The sequence below is a fragment of the Ctenocephalides felis genome, unplaced genomic scaffold, assembly GCF_003426905.1.
Source record: "Ctenocephalides felis isolate EL2017-DRISC unplaced genomic scaffold, ASM342690v1 CF-g0.4_SCAFFOLD_01886, whole genome shotgun sequence".
Classification (NCBI taxonomy): Eukaryota; Metazoa; Arthropoda; class Insecta; order Siphonaptera; family Pulicidae; genus Ctenocephalides; species Ctenocephalides felis.
In genome coordinates, this window is record NW_020538040.1 from 52,351,753 (window position 1) to 52,369,301 (window position 17,549).

At 28.0% G+C, this 17,549-nt stretch overlaps 1 protein-coding gene across 1 annotated transcript in view; it reads right to left on the reverse strand.

Annotated features, from left to right (window-relative positions):
* LOC113376875 (disks large homolog 5) overlaps nt 1-14,424 on the reverse strand; it is a 30,040-nt gene extending 15,616 nt beyond the window's left edge. Inside the window, 12 exon segments of the mRNA XM_026616955.1 lie at nt 1,132-1,263; nt 3,086-3,230; nt 3,693-3,958; nt 4,245-4,644; nt 6,619-6,870; nt 8,677-8,918; nt 9,158-9,281; nt 9,929-10,072; nt 10,321-10,436; nt 12,432-12,607; nt 13,863-13,973; nt 14,344-14,424. Of these exon segments, the coding sequence (XP_026472740.1) occupies nt 1,132-1,263; nt 3,086-3,230; nt 3,693-3,958; nt 4,245-4,644; nt 6,619-6,870; nt 8,677-8,918; nt 9,158-9,281; nt 9,929-10,072; nt 10,321-10,436; nt 12,432-12,607; nt 13,863-13,905 (2,040 nt within the window). The 5' untranslated portion in view covers nt 13,906-13,973; nt 14,344-14,424.
* Nucleotides 14,425-17,549: the final 3,125 nt, after the last annotated feature.

Here is a 17,549-nt window from a genome sequence, read left to right on the forward strand (position 1 = left end):
TTATGTTATTAATTAATTTCGCAAATAAATTTATATCTTTTAGATCTTATACGATATTTAATTTAATTAATCATTTCCCTAACGAAAATAATACATTTATAATTAGTTTATTGTTTAATAAATATTTGCGCTTCATATTAAAGGTGGGACCACACCTAACGAACGAACACGAACGAACATGATGAATAATATGCGCAGATTAAAAAATTCAAACAAAAGCGAACCACGCGCATGTCAAATGCCATGTTCGTTCGTGCTCGTTCGGTAGGTATGAACGCACCTTAATAATGAATACAGTGAATATAGGGTCTAGAAATAGCCTTGTTAATTTATTTCTTTATGAAACACGAAGGCATCCACTATACAATTCGGAAAGCAGCAGTAAGCATTAGCAAAACAATGATTTATTGACTTGATTTCGATTATTTATAATAAAATTTTTGCTCATTTCTTTCAAATCAACTTGAATTCATAAAATACTGTGTTATCAAAAAACTGAAAAACTCTATGATAAAATAGGAATTATTATGCAATCAAATAATTATATATGTTATGTAGCAAAGTTTAATTAAATATAGTCTAAATCATATATAGAGTAAAACTTTCAATATTTCTTTGTTGATGGTATTTTTATCATAGGCGTGATCATAGACATACACGAGAAATAGAGGAGAGAAGTCGTCGACAACTTTCTCGCAATTACGAGGAGGATCGCCCCAGACATAGTCGATATGATGAAGGTATAGAAGAAACTACGGTAGAGGATTCACATACTTCCGAGTTTGATCATAGTAGAAGAAGATATTATAATGAACACAATAGAAGAAACGAGAGAGAACAAGAAAGAAGATTTTGGAGGAGAGATCGCACCTTTAGAAGATATGATCATCTCTGAAACCTTGTGGGTTATTTCTTTACATAATTATTATTTCTTAAATCTAATTCTTATTTCTTATTTAACTTCATTAATTTAAATTTTAAACAATTCTGCATAACAAAATATATGAAAATGTTAAAACTACAATTTTAATTAAATATATTAATAGTTTTATTGTTATAAGGATCATTATAAATACATGCAGTTACATAAAGTATCATTGTGCTCCAATAATTACTCTTTTAACTACTTACAGTTAATATTCTATCGCCAACAGCAAGTGAACCCTCCTTCGCAGCCTGAGATCCTGGTGCGATATGAGAAATATAAACACCACTCTCTAAACTTAATCCATGGTCCATATTATTCGAAACAGGAAATTGTATCTTTAAAAAATAAATTTCAATCAGTAAACAATAGTTTGATAACTTAAGTGAATAAAAATACACATTAGCAAATTAATATATATATATATATATATATTAGGGTGGTCCTTAAAAAGGTCATTTTCGAATTTCCTTGCTCCCAGGGGCTCAAATGGTTCCAAGTAGATAAAAAATAATTCTCTGAAAGTTTTAGCTCTTAATATTAACGTTTAGATAGAGCGCAATTCAATCAAAGTTTTGTATGGAAATAGCATGAAATTTTTTTTAAAAATTTTAAAAATGTTTTTTAGATGTAATTTAGTGAACAATTGAATGAATAAAACTCATTCATTTATCGCTAAGTTACACCTAAAACATTTTTTTTTAATTTTCAAAATTGTTTCCATGCTCTTTCCATACAAACTTTGATTGAATTGCGCTCTATCTAAACGTTAATATTAAGAGCTAAAACTTTCAGAGAATTATTTTTTATCTATTTGGAACCATTTGAGCCCCTGGGAGCAAGGAAATTCGAAAATGACCTTTTTAAGGACCACCCTAATATATATATATATATATATATAAATATATATATTATATATATACAGTAGAACCTCGATAATTGTCAATAGGCAATTGTCAATATGCAATCGGATAATCGAAAATCCGGATAATCAAATTTATGAAGAATAATGTTGTGTATTTATTAAAAATAACAAATACATACATAGATATCAACAAAAATGAAGTTTATTAAGAAATTGAAACTTCCTTATGTATGTACATATATTTTCTTAGATTGCATTACATACATATAATAAACTGCAGAATTAATCGTGCAAAAATTCGAATTGTAGATATGTACATAGCTAGAGATGGGTAACTCACTCCGGAGTTATCACTCCGATACAACTCCCCCCTCGGAGTGAATACGAGCGAAGTTGTGTCGGAGATTTTGTCATATTCGACTTTCCTAAACTGGTATTAAATCTGTTAACTCGCGCAGGCATTTGCTTTGGGAAGGAAGCGGTCGCTTTCTCGTCTCCCAAGCAATTTTATAACCTTTTAGGTATACAAGTTAAAATAATGCCATTTTGTATTTTGCAGAAAATACAAAAATATTACTTCAAAGATACAGAGCAATGAAACTGTGTTCAAGTGTGAATAGCTCATATGTATAATTTATTGAGTATAAGTTTTTCCATAGCCTGAAATAACAATACTTTAGAGTGCAAAATTTATCAGTGATATCAATAGTATTATAAAATTTTACAACCAGTCTTTTATTTGTGAAATTTTTAGAAATTTTTTTTTTTTTATTCCTATGAATTTTTTTTATTCATAAATTTTCATTTCAAATAATTAATGGGATTTGACAAATCCTTAGATACATAAGCAACGCACTATAGGAAACATTTGTGTCGAGCATTTCGGTGCCAAAATTATCAGAGTCGTGAAGTTGTTAAGCGGATATAACTCCTCCTTGAAGCAAAGTCAAATCCTAACCTGTCCGGCTTCGGATAAGATAAGCCCATCCCTAGTACATACATATAAATTAGTCGCGGCTTATAGTCCGAATAATCGCGAATCCGTATAACTGAGGTCCGGATAAATAAGGTTCCACTGTAAATGCTAATATATATATATAATGTATATATATATATATATATATATATATATATATATATATTAAATTTAAAAGTGGGGCCATTAAAAATATGTCTCACTTTGTTTATGATAGAACTAATTAGATATCTATTCTTGAAAATATACAATGAAAAAAAATTTATTAGTAAGAAATAATACAAAATTTATAAATCACAAAATAGTCTTAATTACATACCGTATAAATGCACCGCGTATGTAAGCGTCGTCGTTTCACAAGTAGTGTACATTGTGAGCCACAATTTCTCAGAGCTTCTAGAACACTTCTTCGAGATGCATTACTGCAATCCATATTATTAACCCTAGCTATACAATCATATAATCTGAAAGAAAAAAAAGAATATTGAAGATCAAGTTCATTATTGAAACATTAGTAGGTCTAATGTTCCAAATCAATCCAAATTCTACTCACATTTGCATAATATTAATTAATAGAATTTGAGAAGTTAATAATAAAACACTAATAAATCCATTAAGACATCATTATTTATATAAATATAAATTAAATTTTGTGAAGCTCAAATTCAACAGCTTTGCAACAATTTTTTTAAATTCATAGTAAAAATCTAACCCATATATCTCTTTCAATGTTAAAAATAACTCAAAGTTTAGCATAAGAACTTTGCACTTTTCTAAGCATTCTGATAAATCAGTAAATACTTGTTAGTAAAGGTTGATCAATTGAAAACCAATCAGTATATAAATAATAATGAATAAAAGTAATTGTAATAATAAAATTTCTTCACTACAACTTAAAATATTATTTTATATAATTATATCATTACTTCAATTTCCCATCAGCAGGTGATCCTTCTATAATATTGGTCACAAAAATTGCACAATCATTTGGAAACCTAGGATCACTCCGCCCGCCCACTATATCAAATCCAATATCACCGGGTTCCGAGTTAGAAAAATCTAGATCAAGAACCTCACATTCCCATTCCTGAATATCGGCATCTATAGCACTATCCTGAGATCTATTATTGCCACTGTTATGCATTGGATGAAAGTTAGTAGTTCTAGCCTCCTTTTCAATGTGGGCTTCAACCTGTAATAAGATAAAATTACAGAAACAACTATCATGACCTGTAGAAAAAAATAATAAAATAATAACTTTAAAATTGTAGTCGACTTGCAGCACATTTCAAAATATAAAATACCAACAGATGCATCATAGTTTTAAAATCTATTACATGAGCAATAACAACTTTTAAATTTGCCACCTTGGCTTAATTAGTTTAAAAACATTCTAAATAAAATTGTTTACTAAGCTCTATATGCATCAAGATAACCAAAGAATCTAATTTTTCATAGTTTAAATTCCAATTACAAACCTTCTCTTTCAATTCTTTAAGTTCTTTAGATGCTTCATTACGTTGTTTCTTAATATCATCACTATCCCTCAGAGCCTCAGCCAAATCCGAAACAGCTCTATCACGTTCTTTTCTCAGTCTATCGCACAATGTTCTAATACTTTCGCGTTCTAAAACTATTTTATCCCGTTCAGAGAATGCCCAATCGCGTCTGCGTTTAGAAACTTCGGCTTCTTGAGTTGCTTCATTTAGCTCACTTTGTAATTTTTCTATGCTTTTTCTCAAACGCTCTATTTCTGGATTAGTATTTTCTAAATTTTCATTATTTTCCCGCTCACGTTGTGCACGGTGGAAAGTATCTGAGTCTTTGGTAGATACATCGCGGTTCGCAGAATCATTAGAGTGTTGGCTAAATTCTAATCTAATAGAATAATGAATAATAATTAAATGAAAATAAATACACTACATTAATTATATATGCGGTTAATAGTTTGTTTTAAATGCATTTGTGCTGATAAAATAATATTATGATAATATTAGAATCACTAATAATATCATAAACAAAATGTATGAAATGATAATTATTTATTTAGATAATATAATTATCATTAAATTTATTTATTTATTTATTCATAAGCAAGCCGTAATCAATAATAATAGATATTATATCATGCACTTGTCAAGCTTATTCATAATTAATATTAAAAGGATAGTAATTTTATAATAATCATAGTAGATGCACAAATTTCGCTTCTGAAAAAAAAGAGCTGAAAAAAAGCATTCAAACATTAAATACAATGTTCATCATGAAGTTCATCATATTAAAGTCTATTTGACCACCAGTCAAGCTCAAAATTCTTGCACAAGGTTGAAAGTTAGAATCATTTAAAACAGAAAAAAAATTTAAATTAATAAAATAGCAATAAAATAAAATAAAAAAACATGGTTGTACAGGCGATCAAATGGTCAGACTACATAAATAAAGGATAAGGATTATGCAAGAAAATAGCTATTGAAATCAAATTGAGAAAATTCAGTAATGTCATAAAAAGTTAATTCTTTAAAAAGTTTGACTAGGGAAGCATGAAATTTGTTGAAACAATTTAAACTGAAAGTAAGCAATTTAAACTGAGTTTGGGTTTTAGGGTGCGCAACATGAAACATGTTCTAGATAAAGTTGGTGATAGTGAAATAGAGATATGATCACTTTAAATTATTATTAATATGAATACCAAGAAACTTTGATACTTGCGAAAAATTATATGCTGAATTATTGATGGTTAAAGAAGTAATATTATTGGATAAACGATTTTTTGTACAAAAAGATATGATTTGGGTCTCATTATTGAGGACTAGATTATTTTCAAAAAACCATTTCGTTATTTCTGACATAACCACACTTAATTTATGTTGTAATTCATTAAGAGATTTGGCCTTGATGATAACGCTGGTGTCATCCGCAAAAAGAATGAAATCACAAAGATTTGTACAATGGGGTAAATCATTAATATATATGAGAAATAAGAGAGGCCCTAAAATTGATCCTTGGGGCATACCCAATGTACTTGTCAATTTATCCGAAATTATTTGCTCGTGATCATTATTTAAGTAAACGCTTTGAGTTCGATTTGATAGGTAAGATTCAAATAGTTTAAGCGGACGTCCTCGAATACCACAGTTTTCTAATTTGTCAAGAAGTCTTTGATGAGAAATACTATCAAAAGCTTTAGGCAGATCGCAAAATATTGCAGTACAATTTGTGGCTTTTTCGAAGGAGTCAATGATGTTATGAACTAAATTATAAATTGAGTGAGAAGTAGAATGGTTCTTTCGAAAACCGTGCTGATTCTTGAACAAAATATTATATTTATTGAGAAAAAATATTAATCTAGTATGCAATATTTTTTCAATTATTTTATCGAAAAAGTTCAAAAGGGAAATGGGACGGTAATTATTTATATCGTCTTTATTATTTTTCTTATGAAGTGGAAAATTTTTTGAATGCTTGAGGTGGGATGGAAATATTCCTTCATCAAAGCATTTATTTAAACATAACATAAATTTATCTATGAAAAAGGGATAGAATTCTTTAAGAATAAGACTAAGTATCTAATCCGGACCCAGTGAGCTAGTAACTTTTATCGATAGAAAGGTTTACTTTAGTTCTTCTAAATTTACAGGATAAAGAACGAATGTAGAATTATTTCGCGCGGATGGAGATTTAGTCGAACTAATGGGGAAATGATAGAAATTAATAATTCAGCTATATCACCAATTAAAACTGATTTATCAAACAAACAGTTCTGCAAATATCTGTTAAAATAGTAAAATAAGCAAAATAAGTCTAGAAAACTATAATTAAAAATTATTGAAGTATATGATAAGAAATAAATACCTGTTTTTCATACTGCTTCTGTTCTCTTCCTTATATTCACCAAATTTCTCCTGCAATTCATTGCATTCTTTCAAAGCCTTGTCACGGTCATTTAAAGCGGCGGTAATTTCCCGACGTAAGGTTTCCATTTGGTAAATGAGTGTTTGTTTCTGATCTGCAATTTCTTGACATTGAGCTTCTAACGCTTTTGTCTTCTTACTCGATTGTGAAAGATCATCAGACAATTTTTCCATCTCTTTGTGCACATTGTCCCTAAAAGTAAAATAATATTAATTATATATACAATCAATTCCCGCATAATACGGTACTTCTATAACATGGATTCAGTCTAACATGGTTTAAGAATTGAAACCATCTCCCTCAAAACACGGTACTTTCGGGTTCGCATAACACGGTTTAAGAATTGAGGAAAGTTTTATTAAAATAAGAAATATAGTAAAATCTATGAAAAGCAAACTTTATTTAATCTAAAATTAGTAAAATCGGCAAAAATTAGTAAAATAAATATGATAAAACTAGTGCAACAGATAACTAATTTGATATATATTATAAGAGCGCGTATGTTCTATCGAAAAAAATTCTAGGATTATCCGAATATAATAAATAATTCTTAAGCAATTCTTTAAATAAAATGAGCATAAAAGTTTAGTAAAGATTACTTTACATGCGTTAAATATATAAATATCATTTTGCTAAAAGCAAGTAATCGCAAATATAATTTTTTTTGCAAAAAATAATGCACGGATCTGAAGTATAAAAAACTGCTCAGAAGATGAGGATATCTTGCAAAAAGGATCATGTTGGATAGCACTTACTTGTTAATTATGACAAAAAAAATCATATAATTCAAGTAATGTATATTACTTTTTTGTAGTAATGTATACATTTTTTAAAAAAATGAATAAATGTAACAATATTTATTATAAAATCATGATATGTAGCATGTTTTTTTGAATTCTTGGAACGTAACCCCTCTTTTTGTACTAGTTCTTTGTCCCTTATAACACGGATTCGCAGAACACGCTAGTTTTGTGGAACGAAACTACTGTGTTGTACGGTGGTTACCTGTATGTATGTATATATATACATATATATATATATATATATATATATATATATACAGGGCCGGTCCTTGGGTTCTTAGCGCCCGCATGCAACTTTTTTTTAGCGCCCCTTCCCCCTATTAATATTAACTGTTTTAACAAATTATATAAAAATTACATATTTTTTTAAATTAATTTTTAATTATTCTGGATTTAGTACACAAACAATTAGATATAATCTAAAAGCATATAAAATACATTGATTTTAAATTTATTTAGAAAATCTAGGCCATTCGCGGATTGATTATAATCAAATATTTTTAAATTTTTAATTATCTTTAACGCATTGCATTATTAATATTTGGGTTTTGAAACATTTTACTTATTTATTATGTTATTTATTCTATTGAGCAAATCATGCCAAGAAAACTAAAAAAACTAGCTTTTCATTTTCAATCATAACATTCATATTTCATGTTGGATTTTTTAAATTTTACGTTAATTTAATTTTTCATTATTTACAATATCCAAAATTGCATCGTAAACTTCTCCTTATTGATATCGTAAGAGCCGAATTGTATTCATCCTTGCTTTCCCGTCATATTCAGAGTATCAGATTGTTTCACTTGTGATTGTGATCAATTGTTAACGTATTTTAGAAGTATTATCCAATAATCAGTAAAAAATGCAAAAAAATTACACATTTCTTGAACTATATTGAAAAAAACTAATTATATTTGATATGTATTATTTCTGCATAGTTAATAATTACTAAATTTAGTGTATGGACACCACTAGGTATAAAAAAAAGCCTTAAAATTTTCGTTCCAAAGTAAATTTTGCTTTCATTTTTCATATTTGTTCCATTTCCATAACCCTAACCACGCATCGCATGCAAGGCAGGACCGGCCCTATATATATATTTATATATATATATATATATATATATACATATATATATATATATATATATATATATATATATATGCAATATTTCATATATTAAAAGTGGTACCTTTCTGACATAATTAATGTGTATTCTTGCAAGGCGGCATTACGTTCTTCAGTAAGTCGTTTTAAATCCTTGGATGCTTTCATTCTAACTGCCATTGCTTGATTAATTTCTTTTATTGCTTCTTCATACTGTCCAGTAATTTTAGATAGTGCTTCTTTATATTCATTTCTTTGGCGAATTGCCATATCAAGTTCTCTAATTGCTGCAGTATATTGCTGTTTCACATTGTTGCGTTCTCTAACCTAAGTGCATTTTAAATTATTGAAATAATTAATAAGATCAATGTCTTATTCCATATTCCTAATAACAATGAATAATAAAACTGATATAAATTTTACTTAAATATCATTAATAATAATAATAATAATAATATATTTCTAATTAAAATAATATTAGAATTAAAAAAAATAATAATAATTTGAATGATTTTGAATAGTAAGAAATGTAAAAAAAAAATTAATTTGTAGAAGCAATCACTTACAGCAGCGAGTTTTTCCTGTGATAAATCTTCGAACTGTTTTTTTAACATTGTGTTATCGTCAACTGCTTGTTCCATTTTATTTTCAACAGATTTGTGAATTTCCATTAAATCGTCATAACGTTTCCTAAAAATAACCAATTAAATCTATATATATATATATATATATATATATATATTTATATATATATATATATATATATATATATACACCTAAGTCTGTTTTTACACGGTCTTTTTGTACACGGTTTTGATATAACACGGTTTGAAAATTAAATATTTTTAATTTTTTTACACGATTTTATTCCATTTAGCACGATTTAAAATTTTATGTACTTAAATTTTTTTTGTCAAATTTAATTTTTGCGAAGTATGTTCATATCACAAAAAATTATTTATGAAAGAAAAAAGTCTGAAACCATCGATAGTATCGATAGTTTGCAAACACTCGCTTAAAGATTTAAGTGAATTCCCCTTTAGCGCGTACAAACAATTTTTACTTTGATTTTTTTTATTATATTTGATTTAATAAAATAAACATGAATTCTTGTTCTTAAAAATTCTTGTTTTTCACTAATTTTAATAGGTTTTAGAGATTAGGAACAAATCACCCATTTTTGTATAAGATCAATGTCTTTTTTTACACGTTTGTTTTTTTACACGGCTTCTTCTGGAACCAATCTCCGTGTAAAAACAGTATATATATATATATATATATATGTATATATATATATATATATATATTTTATAACTTATTATGAAAATTAATTTTACCTTAAAGATTCATACTGATTTTTAATTGAGTCATATTTTCTAAGTGGCACTGAACTTGTATCTCCATTTGTGGATTCATAAATCAAAGTATCCGAATGTAAGCTTGAAATTTCTTCTTGTAGTTGTTGAACCTGCCTATCACTTCTATAAATTTATGTTAATGTTGCATAAATTGAATAAATAAATTATGAAAGTTCATATCATATACACATATATAATTTCACATATGCTATTACACATTTGTATTTTTATATTTTATGTAACATTTTTATTTATATCAATAATTGAAAGTAACACCGCCAACAACAATTATTCTTGTTATTATATTGCACATGAGTTTGTGTATTAAATATGTATTGCACCATGTAACATTTTTCATAAGCTATACCTACCTTTGTTTTTCAGAAGCTAAATTATTGTACTTTGTTTTCAAATTGACCATTTCTTGAGAAGCGCCTTCTAATTGACTCATGACTGCTCTATGCTGTCCTCTGTAATATTCTAACTCCTGCAATAATTAAAAGAATGTTGATGGTATAACAAAATTAAGCTACATGTTATATTTCAAAGAAAGCAATTGTAGTTATGTTATTCATTAGCCCAGAATGTTAAAATTTTTAACATTAATTTCAAATTAAACTATTTGAAAGTGCATTTAGCCTTAAAAGCAAGTTGCATAAACTTCCCGAAATGTGTAAATAATATACTTGATCAATCCGACTTTAGAATAAGCAATTTGATCTGTCTTTCACAATATTTTTTTATTCTATAAATTTTTGAGAAATATCACTATCATTAATTATAAATTAAAAAAAAAAATATATTTTTATATAATAATCAGAATACATACATGTTTCATTGTGACAAAATTGTATCGACGCATACGCTCATAAACATAAATGAAAAAGTTTTTAAAAAAGGTCTCTTCTCACCGAAACATGTTAAATGCTTAGAAAACTTTTAATTAATGAATTGTTTTTGAATGTATAGATAAGGAAACTCGAAAAGCTGTTTCGTCATTGGTTGAAAGACTGAGATAGAGAAATATTATTAGCGCTTTGGCCGGCGGAAAAATTACGAAGTAGGGATATGGAAAATATTGCTTGTGGATTTAAGCTGTAATCAATAAGCAAAATAGTTTGGACATGGAAAATATAGCTTGTGGATTTAAGCTGTAATCAATGAGCAAAATAGTTTGGACATGGAAAATATAGCTTGCGGATTTAAGCTGTAATCATAGGCAAAATATTTTCGACGAAATTAATGTAATAGGGGAAATAACATAGGAGACCTTATAAGATATGAAAAAATATATGGAAAAAATATGCGAAGAAAGAGAATAGAATATACATATATGTATACATGCACAAAAGTATATATATATATATATATATGTACACACAAATGAAAGTATTCGGATGCACTACATATATTGTAAAACTTATTTGAAGCATCCCAGAAAAAATATATATATATATATATATATATATATATATATAAATATATAAATATATATAAATATTTTTCAAACTAAATTGTTGAAATAAACTACTTATCGTAAGGCCGTAATATTTCAATAAGTTCTATAAGACTATGATATAAATCATAAAAAAAAAGTTTCATAAAAAACGGCCAAATTTTTTCTTTCAACTATTAATTACAAGAAAACGGCTCGATAGATTTTCACCTAAAACTGATCAGTATCATTCCCAACTAATATCTTTCGAACAGTTTTTGATGTTTTGAAATCGATTAGATAGTATAAGCTTAAATGTGGACGAAAAGTTTATCACTTGTTTCCAAATTACAAAGAAACGGTTCGGCAGATCGTTGCACAAAACTGACAATTTTTGCAAACATTGAAGAATTTTTACAGGTAAACAACTTGTCGTAGGGCCGTAATATTTTAGTATGATCTATAAGACCATGGTATCTACCGTCAAGAAAAAATCATAAAAATCGTCAAAAAAATTTTTTTAACACTTTATTACATTATAAGAAAACGGCCATGCCGATCTCTACCAAAAACTAATCAGCACGCTTCCCAACCAATATCTTTCGAACGGTTTTTGAATTTTCAAAATCGATCCAGAATTGCGGGCTAAAATGTGGTTCGCTGCACAAAACTGAGAAACGCTAGACCTCATCGAGATACATCGAATGGCTTTAAATTTTTAAAATCGGTCTAGCCGCATTTGAGAAAACGTCGATTTACGGCAAAAAATCTGTTCACACACATACTTTTTCCAAATTTGGTCTCATTCGATTCAGAATGGCTTGAAACGTAGAGAAAACATAATATTAGCGAATCGGATTTTTTGACGAAAACATAAACTTCTCTTTCGTGAAGTTAATTATAATAGTACTATTCATATAATATTTAGTATATTTACTCAGAATTTAATGTTATTTATTAATTATTAAAGTTTTTAACTGCAAAGCATCAACGATCATAGATTCACATCACAATAATAAATACTATAAACACAAAATTAGTCATTACCTTCATAGCATGATCACATCTCCTGTTAGCTTCAGTCTGTTGTCTTCGCACTGTATTCAACTCTTCAACAACCTTATCATGTTGTTGTTTTAATATTTCACAATCATTCATTGTAAGGGAGTTGCTGGTTATAGATCGATCTTTACTTGTGTTGAACATTTGTTGTAAAGTACCTCCTTCAAATAAACATTCAAAGATTTTTTTAATTAATATATAATGAACTTAGATATAATGATACGATAATCTCAACCCATAACGGCAATTAAAATTATAGTTGCAATGCTTTTAATTATAATAATTGATTCAATAAATAATTCATCCTAAAAGAGTGATTTGAAAAATATATTTATAAGATTATGTGAATAGAAAATATTCTACATAAAATTACAACAAAATGGCTAAAATTGAAACAAATTTCTTAAAAATAGTATCTCATATCAGAATTTTAACCCAAGATTTTAACTAAAGCGGTACTTGTAGGAAATCTAATTATTGCCATCGCCATCACATTATACTACAAAATATTATTTGCATAGAAATTTCTCATATGATTTATTATATATATATATATATATATATATATATATATACAGTAAACCCTCGCTTTACGCGGCAAGTGCGTACCGTGCAGTATGGGAACCGTGCTATAAGAAACTCGTATTTAACATACAATTCAGGCTAATTCGTAGTGCGTTCTATGGAACCTTACATAGTGCAGTATGGGATCCGTGCTATGAGAGACTCAGAGTTGGTACAAATCGTACCATTTTTATCGCGCTGTATGGAGACCAAGGAATACAACTTGAAGTAGGAGAAATACGGACGAAATGACATGTAGGACATTGATACCTTATTCAAAAATTGGCGCGACACAGTAGTCAGCTCAAACGTGTTCTTAGGCAGCTATTATATAATCAAGCATGTCTAAAAGATAAAAGTCGATAACAAAATTTACATCAATACCCGTTTGCACAACGAACTTATGGGCTGTTTACTAAATACCGTGTAATAAGAAGTCCGTGTAGTCGGAGGGATGTCGGATTTTTAGCTCCGTGTAGTATGGGAACCGTGTACCCAGAGTGCCGTGTAAAGCGAGGGCCTACTGTATATATACATATAAATTGCACATCACTTGTAAAAAAAAGAATATTTAACTTTATACGATACTATCATACAATATAATCACATACATTCTTCAAATTTATAAGTGGTTAGAACTAAAAATAGTTGTCTAATCATAGGAAATAAATATAAAAAAATTAACTGTCAATAGCCTTAATCCATATTATAACATTTACACATTTAGAATGAGTTAGAAAATTTCAGAACTACTTGGAAAAAAGTGGTCATTTCTTAAAGTTGTCATTAAACTAAAGCAAAATTCTAATTAATATATTCTTATAAATCAGAAAATTATTTCATAGTTCTTACCATTACTCCCTGTGCTTTCTAGAGATGATGCTCCAGAAGCCATGGTTTACACAAAATTTACAATATTTATTAAAATTAATACAACATAAGGAGCACATCAAAATTAGATACCTAAAACAGAAAAATTAAGATAACATATTGTTCTAAATTTGTTCATTTCACATGTATCATATAACAACATTGAGTAAATTAAAATTAGAAAATATGCGTAGTATATATTTATTCTAGATGTTCAGTGAATTGTGATAATATTTCTAATTGTCATAATATTAAGAGATATTAGTGACATAATTATAAAGACGTAGCTGTGTTATTTTAAATATGATTTCATTATGCCCCATTCGCGTATTGTATATTTAATTCTTACAAAAATAATCTAATCATCAGTTAAAATATGTAATATGTAAAAATTGGTCTAGTAAAAAAATAGGTTATGACAATGAATATTTTTTAAGCTACATTTCAACTAGTTTTTGCCTACATTTTTTATCAAGAAAGCACATCTAAATGCATTGCAATATATTTTATTGCCTTATTTTTAATTATTAATTAATTAATAGACTAATCATTGCACTTCCAAAAACAAAGTTTGACTTTTGTGTTGGACTGGTGTTGCCAGATGCGAATGAAATAAAATTAGGATTAAAAACCAAGAAACAAATTTGTACATTTGTACATTTGTAGTACATTTTATATTTATACTATGAAATGAATATTTAAATAAAATGTATTAGAAACGTTTACTGCGCCGATTTTATATATGCATATTAAAATTTAAAGAATAAGCAAATTAATACCAATCACCAAACAAGCGTGTCGTGCAATGTGGCGGGCTTTTGAACTTTTTTGAATAAATTGGAATAAAAATCGAATGGATTTTCAAAACGATATAGTAACTAGTGGTACGGGTACGGAACTTCCCGTACCGTAACGAAATGTCCGAGGAATATTAAATGTTTTCAAATACATTATTATAAATAAATACTGTAACATTGCCTCATATTTAGAAGAATGATATAAACTGAATTGCAAAGTTAAAATTATTTATTTTAAGTATATAAGTGAGCTTTAGAACTTTAGCAAGAATTAGAATTAAAATTAAAATTTGAATTATTTCCGACATACAGAAAAAAAAACTCCCAAAAGCAATTGTCAACACAAGCAGAAAGTGTTTTTGTTAGTTCTCTCAAAAACTGCCATTTTTTGTACATTTAATTCCGTACCTTTCTGCTTGTTCGATTCGATTTCTATTTACTGCACTCTTTGCTCCGTATCTCCGAAACGGCTGGACCTGCCTTTGCCAAAAACTAATCAGCTCTTTTCCCTATCAATAGGAATCGATTTTTTTTTTGAACCATTCAAATCGGTTGATCCGTGCGCCCTAAAACGTGACTGGAAATTTGTATCCATACATACATACATACACACACACACACACACACACATCCATTTTTTCTGAAGTATGCCAAAATGTTCAGAAACCTTCAAAACGTCGAGAAATGTAAAAAATTTCAATTCCGATTTTCGGCCCATTACAATAACTTACCCTACGGGAAGTTAAATATTAGTTTAACAAGCTTCAATATTGCAAGAAAAATTGAAAAAACTTGTCCAAAAACAATTATAAATTTAAAATAATTAAATAAGTAAGTCTTATAAAGACGCGAGGGTTAAATCATCGTGAATTTAAAGACTTTGTGACAATTTATAGCGAGAATATGGCGATGTGCTTTTCAATACTAAAGAACATTAGCTCAACAGGGATGCAATGCTTTAAGTAGTATACGATCCAAATGGCAAACTACAATTGTTTTTGGATATGAAAGAACAATTGTAGTACTTTCATTTCATTGTCATTTCGGTAATAAAGAATAATATCTTTTGCAGCATCTTGTGTTTTACTTTTCATATTCAGAAAAAGAAAATGTGAACAAATTTTAATTGTGATTCCAAATGTTCAAAGCAAACAAAACCGTAAATGTTTTCTTCGCCATTTACCAAGCAAAATAATAAAAATTTAACAAATGTATATTTTCAGTAAACATAGAAATTTTTCATAAATCTCATATCAGCCCTAAGAAATTTTCGCTTTTGAAAAAAACACGCAAATCAAATTATGATAAAATCTTTTTTTGGAAGTACGTATGTGTGCGAACAATTAGACAGGTCTACAAAAGAAAAATTGCCGGATAATAATTAATTCAGAAAAAAATAGATTGAAGGTTGTGCAAGTTTTTAAAAGTTTTTCCATATTTTATGTTCCAATTTTGACTCTAGATTTATCTTCAGCGATTAAAGGTGTATTGGTAATCATGATATATCCAATCCAGACAACTTCTTTTTGTGTACCTATATGTTAATTTCTATCATCAAACTGAGTAAAACATATCAAAACTGCATACGCGTTGCTACTTTCCGCATTAAAAAAATTAAAATAAAAAACATAAATTTAAAAAAACGGCTGATATTGATCAGCTTATATAAAAAACAGTGCCAAATTTTTTATTAAAGTTTTCTAGTATATTAGTTTATTTATTATTTGTTTTCATTTTGTATTAAAATATTTATAAAAATCTATAATATTCACTCGTAATTATATAAAATATACACTATTTTCAATTTTGTGTTTTTGCTCTTTTATTATCGCAATTTTGTAATTTTGTTGCAATTACATTATTCCCGCGCTCAGTCAATAAATCTTAGGTTTAGTTCAGACTTTTGTGTTTATGAAAAAGCTTCAATTTTATTCGAAAAGAAAAAGCATTTTATTTTTATCATGGGTTGTACGACCGTAACATTTTTTTTGAATTTTGTTCTATATTTCATTTTTTTAATACGGAATGAAAAACTACATACAACTCCAAATTCATTGTTTTATAATAGTCATTTTAGTAATCCAATCATCTTTTATATAGCTCGGTAATCGATCGATTAACTATTATCGCCTTTTTTTGTGAACGTTTTTAACCGAAGTTCGATCAAGATTTTTCTGAGCTTATAAAAAAAGCTTAAATAAATTCTTAGATATTGGCAACGAAAAACTAACTGATATGTAGGCTATCATATTGTACAAATATTTCCCGATGTTCATAAGAAGTACATGTCTTGCAGAATTCTAGCAAAAAAATTATAAATTTAATATTAAAATCTGAAGATAAAACTTTTTTTTGAGAAAAAACTGGCATTTGTTTCGGAGTTATTCAAATCTCACTCATTTTTCTAAGTATAGCATAACAATTCAAATATGGATATTAGTATATACTAAAATATTTTAGCATTGCAATGGGTAAATTATCAATGTAATTTGTGTTAGCTGCCCCTTTCATTTATATACCACATATTTATACATTAATGATTTTCTAAAAATATTTCGCCCTTGGGCTGGACCATCCTTTTCCAAAAACTAATCACCACTTCTCCCCATCATTACGAATTGAATGTTTTTAGATAATTGAAATCGGATGCTGCGTTCTCTCATAATCTAGATTTCTATTTTCTGCACTCTTTCCTCTGTATCTCCGTGACGTCTGGTCCTGCCTTTTCCAAAAACTAATCAGCACATCTCCTTATCAATAGGAATCGAATGTTTTTGGAACCATTTAAATCGGTTGATCCGTGCGCCCTAAAACGTGAACGAAAAAATGCGGACATACAAAACACACACACACAGACACACATACATCCATT